The following is an 18,154-nucleotide window of genomic DNA, read 5'->3' on the forward strand; positions in this document are numbered from 1 at the left end:
TGCTCTCGCTCGCTCTCTCTAAAATGAAGAAATAAATCTTTTAAAAATAAGTAAATACAGGAAATGCCTGGAGAATATAGTGACACTTTTGCGTACACACAGACACGGACGCGCACGTGTGTGTGCGCACAGACACAAACGATCTCTTTTTTACCGCCCCCTCCACAGTGATGCCAGGAAACTAGCAGGCAAAAATAAATTGGCCAGAAAGGACTCAGGCTCGCCCTGGGCTGGGACCGCAAGCCCTTGGGAGAAGCTGGGCAGGAGCAGCCCGTCGGCCCCAAAGCCCACCGGCAGGCTGTCTGGGACTGAGGACTTTAACCGGCCTGGAAAACACTATCTCATCTCATGCTGGGCCTCTGCTGGCTTTTACAGCCACCCGATTGCCAGCCGGTTTCAGCTTGACTCACTGCGGAATTTGGACTGCAATATTCTAAGGGACAGTCACAGTCATCTCTGGATGAGCAGAGACATATTCCAGGAAGCAGGATTTCCTAAGAAGTCCTTGGGATGGGTGGCTGTGCTCCTTGGTTTCAATCATTCCCTTTCCCAAAGACCTCTCCACCCGCCACCGAAAACCCACCCCAAGTTCCTACTCCAGCTCTCTCTCCCTAGGGATTCTTTCGTCGTCGTTATTGTTAATCTACCTTTTTGCCTGATTGTAAAATTTAGTTTATGCTAAATTGAAGGTTTAGGAAAGTGTTTTAAAAGTTGCTCACTGTCTCTACTAAAATAATATATAAATAATTTTGATGCTTTAGCTTTTCATATTTCTTCGTAGGTTTATTCCTAGAGAGAGCTAACTAACAGCATTGGTTCTATTGTTATTAGTTTGGTGGGGTTTTTTTTGTGTGTGTGTTTTTTGTTTGTTTGTTTGTTTGTTTTTGTTGTTTTCATCATTTAGGAGCAGCTAAAACTTCTGGAATAATGGTAAATAATTGTCTGCTTTATTTACCTGAATATTTGTCTTGTTCCTGATTTTAATGGGAGTGCCTTTGCTGTGTCACTTTTTTTTTTTTTTTTTTTTTAAGATTTATTTAGAGAGAAAGTGCAGGAGAGAGTTCATGGCGGGAGGGGCAGAGGGAGAGAGAGAATCTCAGGCCGACTCTCGGCTGAGCACGGAGCCAACCCTGGGCTCCATCTCACAACCCTGAGACCTTAACCTGGGCCAAAATCAAGAGACAGATGCATAGGTTTGAGCCACTGAGTCGCCCCTGCTGTGCCACTTTTAAATACTATGTTGCTTCTTATTTTGTACCAGTTAGATTTCTGGGTGTTGAGACAGAGGTTCTTTACCGAGAAAAAGAGATCATTTATTTTAAATCAAAGTTTACTACTTAAAAATAGATTAAAAAAATAAAATAATTAAAATAAATCAGAAATGGATATTGCAATTTATCAATTTTTTTTCAAAAATATCTGTCAAGAGGACAGATACTGATGTGAATTTTATGAGTAGATTTTTCATATTAAACCATCCATATATTTCTAATGTAACATCACTTGGAATTTCACATACTATTGTGCTTATTTGCTGGAAATTTTTATTTCAATATACATAAGTCAACATCATCTGTATTTTTTCTTTTAAACTTTGTTCTGAATTAGCCTCATAAACTGAATTGTGATGCAATCCATCCCTTCCCTGTCCCTTGTGCTAGAACAAGTTCATTATCATGAGAATTATCTATTCCTTCAAAGTATTTTTTAAAAGACTTTTCTCTTGTAATCAGCCTAGTATCTTTTCTGAAGGCAATCAACCTTTCTTTCGTGGCTATTGGTTTGTTTAAATTATTATCCATTCCTTGACTCAAGTTTGGTAATTTGCATTTTACTAGAGAATCATATCTTTCATATGGATTTTCAAGCGTGTTGCCGAGTTGCACACAATTTAAAAATTTTCTGTAATTTCCTTCACTACTCAGTATGATATAGAGATTTTAAATGGACAGGACCACAGGGCACCTGGGTGGTGCGGTGGTTCAGGCCTCCAGCTCGTCATTTCGGTTCAGGTCATGATCTCAGGTCTCACAGGATCCAGCCCAGCCAGGGGCATGGAGCTTTCTTAAGACTTTCTCCCTCTGTCCCTCCCCACCCTTCTCCTACACACACTCTCTCTCTTTAAAAAAATAGTAAAATAAAAGAAAATAATGGCAGGACATAGGTCTAGAGGCCCTGGGTTCAATTCAAATCCCCATTTGCCAACTCCCTCCTATGATAAGCTTCATTAAGTAAGTCATTGCTCCTGAAATGCAGAAAATGAAAAATAGAGATAATAGGACTTTGTACTTCACAAGGATGCTGGCGTGGGGGAGGAAAAAAGAATGCTTAGCACAATGCCTAGAACACAGAAGTATTCAGTAAATGTGGGCTGTTTTTAATATATCCAGTATTGGGTATTTGCATTGTTTTCACATTTTTTTCTTTTTTCTTTATTATATAAGCAAAACATTGCCCATTTTGTTTTGTTTTGTTTTGTTTTAATCTAAGACTGTTTACTCCTATTTTATAAGGCAATTTTTTTGTTTGTTGGTTTATCTTTGTATTTCCTTTCTCTGGATTTCCACGAGGCTACTTTGCTCTCCAACTTTTTGAGCTTGCTGCTTAATTCTGTTACTTTCCTTCTTGCTTATTTAACAGTGAAAGCATTTGCTACTTTGAATTTGCTTCTCATTACAGCTTTGGCAGGCCCTACGGTCTTGCTGCGCACTATGCTCCTTACTGCTATGTTTGAAATATCCTGCAGTTGCATTTTGGTTTCATTTTTGACAAAAGAGTTTTTTAGGAGAGAATCCCTGTATGTTCATAGGGTTGAGTCCTTTTGTTGATTGCAGTTGTGTTATTAATATTGCTTAGAGAGTACTCTGAATAATTCGTGTTTTGGAGAATTTACTGAAATTTTCTTTATTGAATAATATATAATAAGTTTCAAAGTGGCCTAAAAGTCCTAGAGAAGTTTTATGTTTATAGGAAAAGGGAATACAGTATTTATGTATTCACGTGACTTTCCTGATAATATCATTCAGACTTTCTATGTCAATGCTATCCAACAGAAGTATACTGTAGATAACACATGTGATTGATGAAAATCTTCTAGTAGCCATGTTAAAAAGCAAAAAAAGTAAGTGAAATTAATTTTAATCAGCATATTTATGCAATACCCTATATCCAAAATATCATTTCAATAAGAAGTCAAATATAAAATATATTAATGAAATATTTTACATTTTTGACTAAGTCTTCAATTCAATGTGTCTTTTACATTTACAGCCCTTCTCAATCCAGATGCTAAGTTGTCATCAGGAATACTTGTTCTGTATCAAGATTCCATAACATTTACATTTGAAAAAGTAGATTTACATGCCTATGTTGTTCTCAACATTCTTAGAAAATTTGTCAATACTGAATCAAGTATCATTTTTTAAAATTATATTAAAATTAATTTAAATTAAATATGAGTAAAAATTCAATTTCCCAGCTTCACTAGTAACATTTCAAGTGCTCATCTGCCACATGTAGCTACTCTGTCAGATTGGGCAGGGTAGCTCTATATCCTTACTCATTTTTATCTGCTAGATCTGTCAAATAAAGATGTATTAAAATGTCCAACTACTTTTAAGGAATTATTGTTGGTTTTATTTACATGTGATAATGGTATTTGAGTATTTTTTAATTTTATTGAAGATAATTGACATTTAACATTCTATTAGTTTCAAGTGTGAAATGATCATCACAGTATGTCTGTTAACATTTATCATCATGTATTTTTTAAGGCATTCATTTCTATCTTTTACAAATACATGTTGAAATATTTATGAATAAAATTATGTGATCTTTGAAAACGGTTTCAAACCAATATGGGTAAGGAGAAAGTAGGCTTAGGTATAAAGTGAAAAAATACTGGCTGAGTTGATAATCGTTGAAGCTTAGGTATACAAGTACATAGGAAGTCATTACACTTTCCTAATTTCATAATAGGAAAATTTGAAATTTTTCATAATAAAAAGACAAAAAATTTTAAATTTAGATGAAACCTTTTCCGTTTATGAATTCTTTCTATCAAAATTTCCAGGACAGGGGTGCCTGGATGGCTCAGTTGGTTAAATGTTGACTCTTGATCTTGGCTCTGGTCATGATCTCGGGATGGGGGATGGAGACTCATATTGGGCTCCATACTCAATGGGGAGCCTGCTTAAGATTCTCTTTCTCCCTCTTTCTCTGCCCCTCCCCATACTTGCACCTTCTCTCTCTCTCTCAATAAGTAAATAAAATCTTTTTAAAACTGTTTTTCCAGTATAAGGATGCCTGCATGGAGCAGTTGGTTAAGCATCTGATTCTTGGTTTCTGCTCAGGTCTCAGGGTTGTGAGATGGAGCCCTGAGTTGGGCTCCCCACTCAGCAAAGTCTGCTTGAGATTCTCTTTCCCTCTCTCTTTGCCCCTCCTGCTCATGCTCTCTCTCTAAAATGAATAAGTAAATCTTTTAAAAAAATTTCCAGCACGTGGCTTTATGTATTTCAATACTATGTTATTTTGTAATTTTTATAATCATAACTGAAAGCTTAAATATGACTACTTCTATATAATCAGAATGCAACTTTTTTTCCCTGCTGATCTCTTAAATTCTTTTTTCAATGGGAAGTTCTTTCTTTGGTTCCTCACAAAAACTCACAATTTTTCTAGTCATGCCTAGGTTAAAAAAAAAAAAAAAAAGGCTTAGGATCACTTTAAGTCACAAATTCAGTGTGGTGGTTAAAAATGGCTACATAGTCGTTGCCATTTTTCCTTTGGAATGCTAGAGTCCATTCCTCTCCCCTTGAATTGAGACCATCCTTGCTTTGCCCAATGGGAATGCTGGAAGGGATGCTGTATAACTCCTGAAGGCAGGCCTTAAGAGACTCCCAGCTTCTTTCCTACTCTTGGTACACTCCCTTTGTTAATCCAGTCACCATGCTCTGTGTAGCCTAAGCTGCGTGGAGAGGCCACATGAAAGAGACTCAAGGCACCCTGTTGACAGCCCCAGCTGAGGGCCCAGCCAGCAGCTGTATGAGTGAGCCATCTTGGACAACATTCAACCATCCATCAGAGTAGAGTATAGTTGTTTCTCAAACACAGTCTTTTTCTCTGCTGCCCCCAGCTACTTTCTTCAGACACAGGTTGGGTAGCACCCTAGCATGTCCCAGTTGCTGCAGAGCACTTCCATCTCATTGTCTGACATTTCCATTGAAGCCATCTCCCTAGACCTGAGTAAAGGAGAAAGCATGCCCGTGTTGGTTTGGATTTCAGACAAACAAGTGAAGCGGTGCAGAGCAGGAGCTAATGGTCACAGCCAACATTCTGTGGCATCAGCCTGGTCCACCACCAGCTGAGCCTGCTTCTGCTCAAACTTCTTGCTCTGTTAAAAAAAAAAAAATCTTCCCTCCACCACATCTAGATGCTTAATACTTCCTTTTTTCTTGAGGAGCAAAAAAGGAAGGTCATAGTAAGATCAAGGAAGGAACAAGATTCCCTTACTGTTTTCAGATAGAATGGTGGGGACAGAGGTAAGATCAACGCACCCAGGGGACACCTGGGTGGCTCAGCTGGTTGAACAACGGACTTTAGCTCAGGTCATGATCCCAGGGCCCTGGGATGGAGCCCCACATCAGGCTTCCTGCTCAGTGGAGAGCCTACTTCTCCCTCTCCCTCTCCCACTTCCCTGCTTGTGCATGCGTACTCTGTCAAATAAATAAAATTTCAAAAAAGATCAAGGCAAGGAAGGCAAACATTTCCCTGAGTGAAGCTTCCCTATTGACTACTTGGTGCAAAAACTTTAGGGGGAAGAAAGATGAGACCTTTCTCCCTCCACCAGTAAATCTCAAGGTTCTCATCTGGTTCCCAAGTGATGTGTGGTGAGAAGATGGTGCTCTTTTCACCTCAGCTCTGGATGTTTGGGGAGTGACTTACTCACTTTGATTTGTGATGTGTCCCACCCATACCTCCCTGAGTGGTGAGGACCAAAACCCAGGGCACCTGTGAGGACAGGGAGTTGGCCTTGAAAGTCCGATACAGGAAGTGATTAATATTCAGCCCATGTTCATCATATGGGATACTACTTGATCCCATACCCTTTATTCCTCATTCCTGGACTGTTCCACCTCCTCTCTCTAAGCTTTATCCTTCCACTTTGACTCTGATTATGTCTAAAACCTGCCCTAAATCTGGAAGTCAGTGAGTCACAAGGCAGCATGGTTCATGGGACAGGACATTGGGCTCTGTCTTTAAATCCTATCATCTGGGACCAGCAGCTAAGTTTTCTGAATCTGCTTCATTAAATGGGAACAAATAACTCCTTCTCTCAAGGCTCTGGTGCCCGTCAATGCGGTGATGTGTGGAAAATAGCTATCAAGAGGTCTCAAGTGCTGTTGGTTGTGGAAGGTAGCCTTCTAACCCCATCTGTGGTGTTAGTGAGGACCCCCAAGTTATCCTGCAGTCACAATCTGGGTCTCCCAGTTATCTGATGGGGGAGTCTGGGGGAAGAAATGGAGCATGCTCAGCTTCAGAATGCATAGTGTCCCATTTATTTTGATCAGCTGTGGTAGGTCTCTCAGGGTGGGCTCTCCCCCATGGGGGAGGCCTGCAGCATTCACCTCTGCCTGTGATTGGTGAAGTAAATCAGTTTAATTCAACAGCAGAAGGTTAAGAAGCTTTTTCCCATCCCCGAAGATAGAAAAGCCACATCTTACAATCGGCCTCCTTAGTAAGAAAGTAGCTGGTTGCATTTCCATTAGTTCATCTTCTACGTCTTCTTTTTCAATTGATTCCATATTCCATAAGAGAAGAAAAACTATGACATTGACACCACCAGCTGATCCCAGATCCCCTTTGGATCCTGTGTCATTACATTGAGCTGAACGTGAAGGCATAATTTTACAGCCCCATTCACCCTCTACTCACAGGCTGTACATTAGCCAGTACCTGAGAATGATGGGTTTTTCTGCTAATATGACACACCAATGACATTAAGCTGAAACTAAAAATTAAATAAAACACCCTGGTGGACCTGTAGGTCTGCTCCAACCACTCCAGGCAAGGGGGAGATTTATTGTCTCAATGAACTAAACCAAAGAAACCGCAGCACAGGTGATAAGGAATGAGGTGCAGGAGAGGCATTAGGCTAATGTAAAAATCTGTGCTTTCAATAGTTGGTTCTGTATTGGTTACCTAGTGCCAATGTAACAACCTCAAAACTTAGCGCCTTAGAGACACCCACCATTTTATTTGCTTCCAAACTGCTCAGCAGTGTGGGATAGGCTTTGGGGGTGGTGAGGATATAAAACTTCCACACGTGCCTGGACCCAAAAATATCAATTCTTTTGTAACTGCTCTCAGATAATTCAAGCAAACTGGTGATCAAAACAATAAAATAGGAACTTGAATAGAAAACAAGCTTTCTATCCTAGCAGAGTGGCACAGCCCAGGTTGATGGACAGCTGTTCTCAAAAGGCAGACAGAACACAAGTCTACATGGGACCAAGAGGATACGGGTTTAAAAAAACAAAAGAAAAAAAAATGAAAAGAAGGAAACCAACCAAAAGGTTGTCAGACACTTTGGATCAATTAGAGAAAAAAAATATTTATGAGTCTGTGACAGCACTGATGAAAAAATTAAAGAAAATGTTTTGCATCATCATAATGTAAATCATATTAATCATAATGTGATGTAAATATTGACTACCACTTTGGGAAATTGGTGGTGTTGGGGGGATGCGTCAGATAAATCTCATTTACCAGAAAACAGGTAGATAGATGCATAAGTGAAGTCCCCTAGAGTCTATATATCCAGCCTTTGTAGTAAACCTACCCTGGGCTCAGTATTTACATATGTTACCTCACTTTCCTAAGAAGCATGCATTACTGTCCCATAGTCCAGGAGTTGGTTGACATTGAGGAAGGTTAGCAGTTTTGCTAGTAAATGACATGACACAGCTAGTAGTGGGGCCCAGCTCTCCAGGCAATCCCAGCCCTGAACTTATTATCACCCTATGACACCAGCTCAGCCCTCCACATCTGTTTCAGCTGCCCCTAGAGAGGTGCTACCAATTTATAGTCCTTCTGCACACATTTAATTTAAATAAACTCTTCCAGGATGCCTGGGTGGCTCAGCAGTTGACCATCTACCTTCAGCTCAGGGCATGATCCTAGAGTTCTGGGACCAGGCCTTGCGTCAGGCTCCCTACAAGGAGCCTACTTCTCCCTCTGCCTGTGTCTCTGTCTCTGTGTGTCTCTCATGAATAAATAAAATCTTAAAAATAAAATAAAATGAATCAACTCTTCCCTAACCCTGGGACTGGCCTGGGGTGGTGGGTACGGCCAGTTTCCTGTGTGATGGCACGCTCACACAGAACCCAACAGAACCCAACAGAACCCAACAGAAAAGTAGCTCATCCTTGGCTGAAATGCTCTGCCACCACGGTCCTGAAAATCTCAATCTTTTAACTTTGTCTTGTTAGTGAAGTCCAGTGGGGCAATGGAGCATGTGTGTGAGCAGAATGGGTAATACCCATGCCCACAGCCCCTTGCCACCCCACTCACACAGAGCACTGGCAAAGCCCCATGAGTACAGAATTCAAGTAGACCCACAGCGAGCCTAAAGGCGGCAAGACTCAAGGCCAAGTACAAGTGTGTTATGTCTGCAACCGAGTATACTGGGGGTATTGACAGCCCCAGGAGGACATGCTTCCCATTTGAACCAGAACTTTCTTCGAACACAACAAAAGAAATTATGGAGGAGCCCTATCTTACTCCTTTTCACTCGTGTTTGCCACTCACTTAGGCTGGAATGATGACACAGAAGCGTCAGCCCCTTGTGCTTCTTTTCACTGCCTCCTAACTCATCAGTAAGGGATGCTATTGACTGAACGTGCGGATGTCAAGAAGAGAAATAAAAACTGAGCTTTATGCAAAATCCCTGCTATTCTGGCAGGAACAAAATACATGTAGGAGCTACAAAAAGAGTCATGTAATTTCGGCCATCCCACGTGTGAGTTAGAAACTCTTATGTTTACATTAAAATTGGCATCGCACAATATAAAGATGAACCATGAAATTTATGCCAATAATTTAAACTCAAATCTTACTTAGGATAGCACTCCACAACATTTTAAAAGCCCTGAAGGAAGAAAAGGTTTGTATTTAGTGCCTATTATGTCCCTTTCACTGTGCTTCCTGAACAAGGGTCCCCACAAATTACACAGCTGGCCCTGGTGATGGAGAGGTAGGTCGTGATGTTAATTGAGAAAAGAGACCCCACGTTTTCAGGAAACAGATCCACGAAGCCCCGATTTCCCTGTAATTGAAAGCTACACACTCCTTTGAGGTTTGATTGCCTTTTTTTATTTCTCCCTTCCCACAACCAGTAAAAAAAAAAAAAAAAAAAAAAAAATACAATCAACGCAGTTAGAAGGATCCAATTTTTTTAAAAAACAATCAGTGTGCAAAGAGGGCCACAGCCCTGCCCAGGCTTAACTTACATATTTACAGGGTGTGTGGCATGGGTGCGGCTAGAGGCACATTTAAAGGGCGGTATTACAAAATATACAAAGATGCTTTCTTTATATTTCATAGTAGAACCCGGCCTCATTTCCAAATGAGAGCACTATAAAACACAAATCACACTCCTATTTACCATATAACTTATGAAAAATGCTGTACAGACGTGCGGCTATAAATAGAGTATAAATGGCTCTGTTGGGGAATTGGTATCTACACGGGGTAAGGGTCAGCGGAGGGCTCAGTTTGGTATCCCAACCTGCTAAGATGAAGGATAAGCCAGGATGGGGGAGAGCAGGGCCTTGGAGTGCGGCTGCACTGAACCCCCTCCCGACCCCCCCAAACTCAGTTGAAGCCCCCTCCCTCTCCGGGGCAGACTGGGATTGTTCAGGGTGCGGGAGTAGTGGAGGGAGGAGGTGCAAATACTACAGGCAGCTGGAGAAGGCACAGAGAAGGTATCTGAGGCAAGAAGGAGCACAGTCCTTGGACCCACGGCCACACACGGACCCCTCCTGCTACCTGGTGACCACCATCCTATGGGCCGTTCGGTCATGCCCTGGGTTCTGCCCTTGGAGGAAAGTTTGGATCTCCGCAGGCATGGAGAGAAGGGCAGGAAATCCTATGGGAATGTGCGAGAATGTTTGGAAAGGGTTTCTGGCTTGGCTGGATGAATGCAAGCTGTCCATCAAAAAAGCCAACCCGGACATTGATCTTGCAGAGTGAGGAGGCGGAGACAAGGTACAATTCCTCCATGCTCACATCTTTCCTGGGGTTCAAAGTGGCAGCAGTTGAGGGGACCCACAGGGGCTGCTTATCTTATTCTAAAAGACCCAACAAGGATGATTTTATCTGACGAGAGAGCAGCACTGGGCTCTAGACACAGCGGTCCACTGGCTTCTAAAGTAGCCAAATGAAGAGCCCTCGGCCCCTTCAGCAGATAAGCCATCTCCCCCTCCCACTGCTCCCCATGCCCAGCTCTCACCTGCCATGGGCCCTGCTCGGGAACAGGTCTGATAAAACAGACCCCAGAGGTGAGCCGAAGTGCCCTCTGAACCTCTCTTGGTAGCTCAGATGTGGCTCCCACCCTGAAAACTTGGGCACAGCAGGGACGCTTTGATGAGCCACACCTGCCGGGGTGAGGACACCGAACAGGGGTTTGGGGAGATCTGGGAAGAGGGCAAGGCCCACCCCAGTAGTCCTCACCAAGTCTCCAAACAATCACACTCTTTCTCTGGAATGGGTCTGGTCTGGGGCAAGGACTGTGCTCTTGGAGGAAGCAAGTCTTTGGGAAAAGGTGCCTGAGCTCTAGACCCCTAACACACACACTTAATGTGGGCATCTTAGAGAACCTTCCATAAATCCATCCCCTCGGGGCATTTCTCTGGAAGATGATTGGGGTCTAGCAAATGGGTCCTGTGGAGCAACCCCACTGTGGCAGGGGTGGGCGGCGGGATCACCTGTAGCCACGGTGTCTTGTGCTCTCTCTCAGGGTCCCTGTGCCCGCTCCTGCCACAGGAAGGCTGGAGCCCAGGCTGAGCTGACGCCACGGCGCAGGCCCAGGGTGATGGGTGAGCGGTTGACCCTTTCTCAGGAGGGAAGGATCTCTACCAGGCAGAGGTGGGATTCGGGGCCCTGCTCCCTCCCGCCGCGGGGTGGGGGGTGCCCTACAAGGCCGTGCTGCCTGACATGACCTTGGAGTCCGGGTCGTCCACTGGAGGCTGAGGGGACCCCTCCTGGGCCTCCACGCTCAGGGCCACGTTGTCAAAGGCCTCGGGGCCCTTGCCAGGCGGCGCCCCCTCGTCGTCGTCTTGGCTGCGGCAGCACCCGCTGCAGCGGCAGCACGGGGGACAGCCACACAGCAGGCAGCAGGTGCGGCAGCACAGGCGGCAGCACAGGCAGCAGCGGTTCTGGCAGCAGCCGGCCAGCAGGGAGATGAGGTCGTCCCAGGGCTTGAGAGAGCGCAGCCACAGGGGCAGGAAGCCCCAGTCCCGCAGCTTCCGGGGCAGGATGCGAGGGCAGCGGGACTGCAGGACGCCCAGCAGCCCCAGCAGCAGAGCCACCGCGACCACGGGCGCACCCACGCCCACCAGCACCGGCCAGCCGGCCAGCGACAAGCCGAACACGGCCATCGGGGTCAGGAAGAAAACGAAGACGAGGTAGAAGACGGCGAACCAGCGGTATTCGGCCGAGAGCATGCCCAGGCCCTTGGCCAGGCGGATGGGCAGGCGGGTGAACGGGATGGGGTACCACAGCAGGATGCCCGAGATGTTGAAGAAGAAGTGGCACAGCGCAATCTGAAATGCAAGGGGGGTGGGGGTGAGCGGGTCTGGTGCCTGGTGAGGCCGGGGTGACGGCAGGGGCATCACAAGGCCTCTGGGGCAGCGCCAAGGGCCCGCTGGGCCTTCCCAGGAACTTGCTGTGTGTGCGTGGGTGCAGGTGGGTGCAGGTGGGTGCAGGTGGGTGCAGGTGGGTGCAGACGAGTGCAGGTGGGTGGATGCCGATGGAGGTGACCAGATGAACCACAGCCCAGGCCCCCTGGAGTCCTCCAGGAGTTTGAAATTCACAATGATCAATCTCAAAACCCTAGAAACCTAGGGCTTGACCCAGCTGGTGGGGCCCAAGAAGAGGCTTGCTAGGTAGCTGGGGGTCCCCACGGCCCCATCCGAGGGAGGTCAGGGAGAGGGCTGCACTTGGTACAAATAATGGCAGCAGCAGCTCATCTTAGCACCCACTAGGCTGAGGCAGCTGTTGGAAGCACATGCAACGAGTACCTCAATCCTCCAAAAAATACCCTCAGAGCTGCCAGACCATCATTATCCTCGTTTGATGTTGGTGGTGGTCGAGCCAACTGAGGAAGAGGTGAGGCTCCTTCCCTGCACACGCAGGAGATGGCGGAGGTGGGATTCCAACCCCAGCAGCCTTGGCTCCAGAGGCCACGCACTTTGCCACTTCCTTGGGCCCACCAGGTGCCAGGCATCACACTACGGGCTTTGGACCAGCCTGTCTGGTCGCCAGCCACTGGCCACATGTGGCAACTGAGTGCTGGAGGTGTGACTGGCCTCAAGTGTGCTGCAAGCGCACGATGCACACCAGATTTCAAAGACTTCGTCCAAAAAAAAAAAAAGGTGAGACATCTCGCCAATTTTTAAATCAATTACACGTTCAAATGATAATGAGTTAGATCAAATACATTATTAAGATTGATCGTGTTTTACTTTTTGAAAACATGGCTAGGAAAGATTTCAAATGACATGGGTGGCTCAAATTTCTATTCTACACTCGTATATCTATCAGAGAGCATGGCTTTAGGCTGAGTCTCATCAGATCCTTGGAATAATCCTAATGAGATAAGGCTCCCGGGTTGCAGAGAGAATTGATGCTCAAAGGTTAGGTTACCTGTCTAAGGTCGCTTAGTGTGTAAACCCAGGACTGAGTTCAAATGCCAAAGATCTTCTTGCCCAAGTAACCTGGTTGATCCGGGTAGGGCAGGGGACCTGCCCTGAATTTAGAATTCTAAATTCTACGCCCAGAGCACAAGTGACCGCCCAAAATCCAAATAGAGTTCCCCAAGTGGGGGGTGAGGAGATGGGAAGTGGTGTAGTGGCCGCCCCCCACCTCTGTTTAAAACAACCACCAGTGATGGTGGCCTCACAGTTTTGAAGATAGAGAAAACTTGGCTCTTGTTCCAAACCATCTGCTTGTAAGACCACAAATGGGGCTGTCCCCCCACCCCCCCGGGCTCCCACCCACGCAGCCTTTCCTAACCTGCAGGGAGCTCCTCAGAGTATTGCCTGGGCTGGCCAAGGCGGCCAGGATGGCGGTGGTGGTGGTGCCGATGTTGGAGCCCAGTGTGAGTGGATATGCTCTCTCGATGGTGATCACACCAATACCTGGCAGAAAAATACAAAAACTATAGTATCAGCCCCAAGGGATGATGGGAGGTGGTGACAGCCAACTAGACAGGGTAGCCAGAGAGAAACTCACCGATCAGTGGGGTCATAGCAGATGTGAACACGGAGCTGCTCTGCACAATGAAGGTCATGCCTGCCCCCACAAGGATGGCCAGGTAGCCAGTCACCCAGGCAAAGGGAAAGGGAAAGTCTAGGAGACAGAAAGGAAAGGAGATCTGTCACAGACTTTCTAAGGAAGGGCTGGGTTGGAGGCCTAGCTCGCCCCTCCAGAGGACCGGGGTGGGGAGGGTGCAGTATGGGCTGGGCTAGAGGGTCAGGTTGTATAGAAGCCTCCCCACCCCACACAATAGTCATAAATTACAAATTGGATTTTTAGAATCCTTTCACCTTGCATGTTCAGATGGTGGAACCACGGACCAATACACGCATTCACTGAATTCGGAAGTAGAGATGCTGAACACACATGTCGCGGACTAAGCGTCTCCTCTCAATTCCCATGTTGAAATGCTAACCCCATGTGATTGTATTAGGAAGTAGAGCCTTTGTGAGGTAATTGGTTCATGAGGGTGGAATCCTCCTGACTGGCCTAGTGCCCTTACAGGAGAGAGACCTACTCATTCCATGTGAGGACACAGCAAGGAGGCGGCCATCTGTACATCAGCAAGTGGGACCTCAGAGCCTGACCGTGCTGGCACCCCAATGCCAGACTTCCCAGCCCCCAGGACTGTGACAAGTGTTGCCAGCCTCCGATAATTTGTTATAGAATCAGAACTAGGACACCACCCAATTAAGCACCTTCCTCCCACGGAGCACTCACGGTGCTCTCCCAATGCCGTAAATCCTCCACCTTTCTGAAGGGGCACGGAAGCAAAGGGCAGCAGCTTGGAAGTCCTACACGCTGAGTTCTCGGCAACACCCACACGGGATCAGGCCCTGCACACCCAGCAGGTCCCCACAGTCACCCAGCTCAGCCACATGACAACCTTGGGGACAGCCCTCAGAGGTAGATATTCCTGGCCCTGTTTCATGAAGGTTTCATGGGGAGGCGACATCCTTGGCTTGGCCAGGATGCCATAAGCATCAGGGGCTTCTCCTGGCCACTGGGGTTGTGTTGGCTGCCTCAAGATGGTGATGGGTTATCTAGAACCATGTTTTCTTCCCAAGAGTGGAAGGGAAGTGGGGAGCAGAGAGGGCATCCGTTACCCTTTCTCTAAGGGATTCTGACAGACCCGAAAGACCTGGGCATGGGGAAACCTGCCAGGAAGGAAGGAAGGCCTATCTCATAGATCTCTGGATATGAGCTGGCTCTTTCTCAGGACCTTTCAGATGTGATAGACACTGGTGCCCAGGCTCCACCCAAGACACAAAAAAAGATCTCAAGGGCAAAGGACATCTTCTTCAGCTTATCAGATCCAAGAGAAAAACTCCAGAGGCCATTGCTAGATGAAAATCTAAAAGGAACCTCCCCACCGCCGGGGTGGCCCCAGTGATGCCATGCCCTAGAAAGCCCAGAATTGGGGTGAGGGTGTGCCTACCTGTGTTGATTGTCTTCTTGATGACCACAGCTACTTGTCCCCGGAGCACGGAGCCTAGGAGCTTGACGATTGTGATAAGGCAGCCACAGAGGACCAGCAGGGAGGCCAACAGCAGGATGATGCCAACCGCAAGGTCCGGAAGGGTGGAATTTGCAAAGATGTGCTGGCCTGAAAGGACCAGGGAAAGCCCTTGTTAGAGGCCAGTGGGGCTCTGAGGCCACCGATTGTTCTTCATTCCCCAGCATCATCCTTCTGCTTTACAGTAACAGAATCTGGGTTGTTGGCTCAACATATGGCACCCCAGAACAAAGACCACACTTCCCGGCCTGCTTTGCAGCTGACTGTAACCCTGAGGCCATGTTCTGGCCAATGGGACCTTAGGAGGCTAGAACATGAAGTAAAATCCTTCCAGTTACAGAGCTGGTCGGGGCTTTTCTTCTACCTCTACGTCTCACGGTGTGTTTTACTCCTGAGAGCGACTGATACCTCGAAGAGCTTGAAGAGCCAAGTGGGGTAGGATGGGGAAGTCAGAGTAGGAGCTATTGCCAGTTGTAAGCCTCATTTTTTTAGAAGTCCTGTGTGGCCCTAGGATTCTAGGGTTTGACTGATGGGTGTATAGCATCTTGAACATGGGAGGTGATAAACTCATTGATGCTGTGAGGTGAGCCACACTTGGAATCTACTGCTCAGAATTAACATGGGCGGCGTGGAGAGGATGAAGGGAAGCAGAGACACACACATGGTTAGAAGAGTTAAGGATGTCTGGACCCATGATTCCCAGGGCAACAGTCCAGCTTCTTAAAGAATCGGAGCATCATGTAGGCTCACTGCCTTGTTCAGTGCTGTGGCTCCAGGGCTTGGAAGGGGGCCTCCCGTACAGCAGGGACTCATGACTTCGGGCTGAATGTATTTGTTCTGTTCTGTGTGGGCCTTACATCTCCTACAGGTCTGGTTGGCATCTCCCTAGAGCCCAAGGGATACACCAAAGCAGACAGAAGGAGCCCTCTGGAATCTGCAGATGAGCTCTAGTGCAGTATGGACCTGCCAGAGGGGTTGGGATTCAAATCCTGGTTCCACCCCTCCTGGTGGGACCCCAGACCTGGCTTGAAACCGTAGTTCCCGCTGCTGTGAAAGTGCACAGTTCATTACTTGGTATGATGTTGGTGCTCAATGAATCTCCGTGCCTTTCTTTCCTTCACTAACTGCATTTCACACTGGCCTTGGGGAGCCCCATTGCCCTCCTAACGAGGCTTTCCGTGGTCTTTTCGGGCCAGCACATCTTTGTGATAAAGGACGTCAGCACCCCCTCACCCCCACCCCGACAGCCCAGCCCAGTGGCTGGTGCTCTGCTGAGCTCCACTCACACTTGGCAATGTTCTCCGTATAGGTCACATTCTTGAGAGTCCAGGTGTAGGTACCGTCCGACCAACAGAGACTAGGGGAGGTGCAGTTCTCAGACGAAGGAACGGTGACATTCATTTGAGTCTGGAAGACAAACATCGACACATGGTATAGAGAGTCCACCATCTCCCTGTTGGTGGGGACTGCAGGCAGTGTGGCCAGCAGGGAGGAGACACATGTCAATGCATGTGTCTCTAAAATATGATGCACTGTTGCGACGGGTCCCTCCATTCATGGGAACACAGGGAGCGATAGATAAGCCAAGAGACATGAAAATATCAAGCCAGGAATAACATGTTTTCCAAGGTGCGGGTGGGGCAAGAGGGAATCTGTCCTACTGCATTATCTGTCCATCAAGCATTCAAAGACTTGCTTCCCTAAGGATTCCCAGGGCCAATTTTTACTTCCTCTGACCTCTTATCTGCCCACATTGAATTCAAGGTTTTGCTGAACCCACAGATCCAAGAGTCTGCCCACCCAGCCACATCCTTAGAAACTTACCACGTTGGTAAAAGTCTTGCACCAAATCTTGATCAGACTCTTGTTTTTGGCTGCTTCATCATTCATTGCAATTTCATTGATGACTTTCTTATCCAGCTGAGGAAGACAGACAGGAAAGGGTCAGCAGGTCTCAGCACTGATGTGGGACAGACACATAGGAGGTTCTATGGAAGGGGCTCCAACAACATAAGCCCAGTGGGTTCTGACTTGCTCCGTCTATGCTCCCAGGATGGAGCACTGCACCCAGACATTAGCAGGTGCTTGAGAAATAAGGGAATGGCTGTAGAAACAGTGGGCTGGTAGCTGGGAAACACACAGTAGAAGGTCATCAGGTGACAGCAAAGCCCAGACGGTAAGGGTGATAAAGGGCAAGGTCTAAGCTGACCCACTTTTCAAGGCAACAGCCACAAAACCTTTTAAGATTTATTTCAATAATAGTTCAATCAGCCTGGGGGGCAGGGGGGTATGAGCAGGATAATCCTTTATCAGTGAGCCCATGGGTGCCGAGGTCAGTAGGGGGAATAAAGTGGCCCCAAGCATCCAGAGTCCTGAGTCTTGAGAAGCACTTGCCACCCTCCACTCCGCTCCCACCCCAATAAAGATGACACGCAAAGTCAAGGAAATGAAGAAGGCTGGTTACTCTTCAAGGGCAGGTGCCCTTGAAGTCTTGGCTCCTCTGGCCTTTCTCAGAGGCAACCAGAGAGCAAGCAGTGTTTATAGGCCCTCATCCTTGTCCACCATCTCTCTCCGGTTGGGAGGAGTGGGAGGGGGCAGGGGGGCAGTTAGTTCCTTCCTTCCCTCTCTGAAGGGAGCCGGGCTACCTGGACTATGAGCTTCGTGAAGGGATCGGTGATAACTTTCAGAAGGGCGGGGGCATCTTCTCCGTTCTTGAAGTTGAAGGTCTCCACCACCAGGTTGGTGAGGACCTCCAGGTAATGGGTGGCCGCCTCCAGGGGCAAGAGCACCAACACGGACAGCCAGTTGAAGAAGTCATGGACAGTAGCTCCAGCGAAAGCCCTATAAGAACCCCAGCCGGAGCCAACATTGAGAAGAGTCAGCAAGCAAGTGGGCCCCAGTCCGGGCAGGTCGTTGATGGCACCATCTGCCAGCAAGTCACCTCTCTACGTCCACATCTACACGCTCCAAGCAATGCCCAAGTGGCTGGTACCAATATCCTCATCTGGCTGGCTGACGAGGAAACTGAGGGCCAGCAAGCATAGGGGAAAAGACCCCTGCCTGGGTGCTGGGGCCAGGACCCTGTCTCCCACCGCCCAGCAG

The 18,154-nt window shown here is 47.1% G+C and overlaps 1 protein-coding gene across 2 annotated transcripts in view; it reads right to left on the reverse strand.

The window, feature by feature from the left end:
* Nucleotides 1-9,349: 9,349 nt before the first annotated feature.
* SLC34A2 (solute carrier family 34 member 2) overlaps nt 9,350-18,154 on the reverse strand; it is a 36,574-nt gene continuing 27,769 nt past the window's right edge. For both annotated transcript variants that reach the window (XM_072808758.1, XM_072808760.1), the window contains 7 exons: nt 17,698-17,893; nt 16,877-16,972; nt 16,339-16,459; nt 14,975-15,142; nt 13,513-13,629; nt 13,294-13,418; nt 9,350-11,822 (listed from right to left, as the gene is read on the reverse strand). In XM_072808758.1, coding sequence (XP_072664859.1) covers nt 11,193-11,822; nt 13,294-13,418; nt 13,513-13,629; nt 14,975-15,142; nt 16,339-16,459; nt 16,877-16,972; nt 17,698-17,893 — 1,453 coding nt within the window. In that variant the 3' untranslated portion in view covers nt 9,350-11,192. The remainder of the gene's footprint in view (nt 11,823-13,293; nt 13,419-13,512; nt 13,630-14,974; nt 15,143-16,338; nt 16,460-16,876; nt 16,973-17,697; nt 17,894-18,154) is intronic.

This window comes from Canis lupus, chromosome 2 (assembly GCF_048164855.1).
Source record: "Canis lupus baileyi chromosome 2, mCanLup2.hap1, whole genome shotgun sequence".
In the NCBI taxonomy this organism is placed as follows: domain Eukaryota; kingdom Metazoa; phylum Chordata; class Mammalia; order Carnivora; family Canidae; genus Canis; species Canis lupus.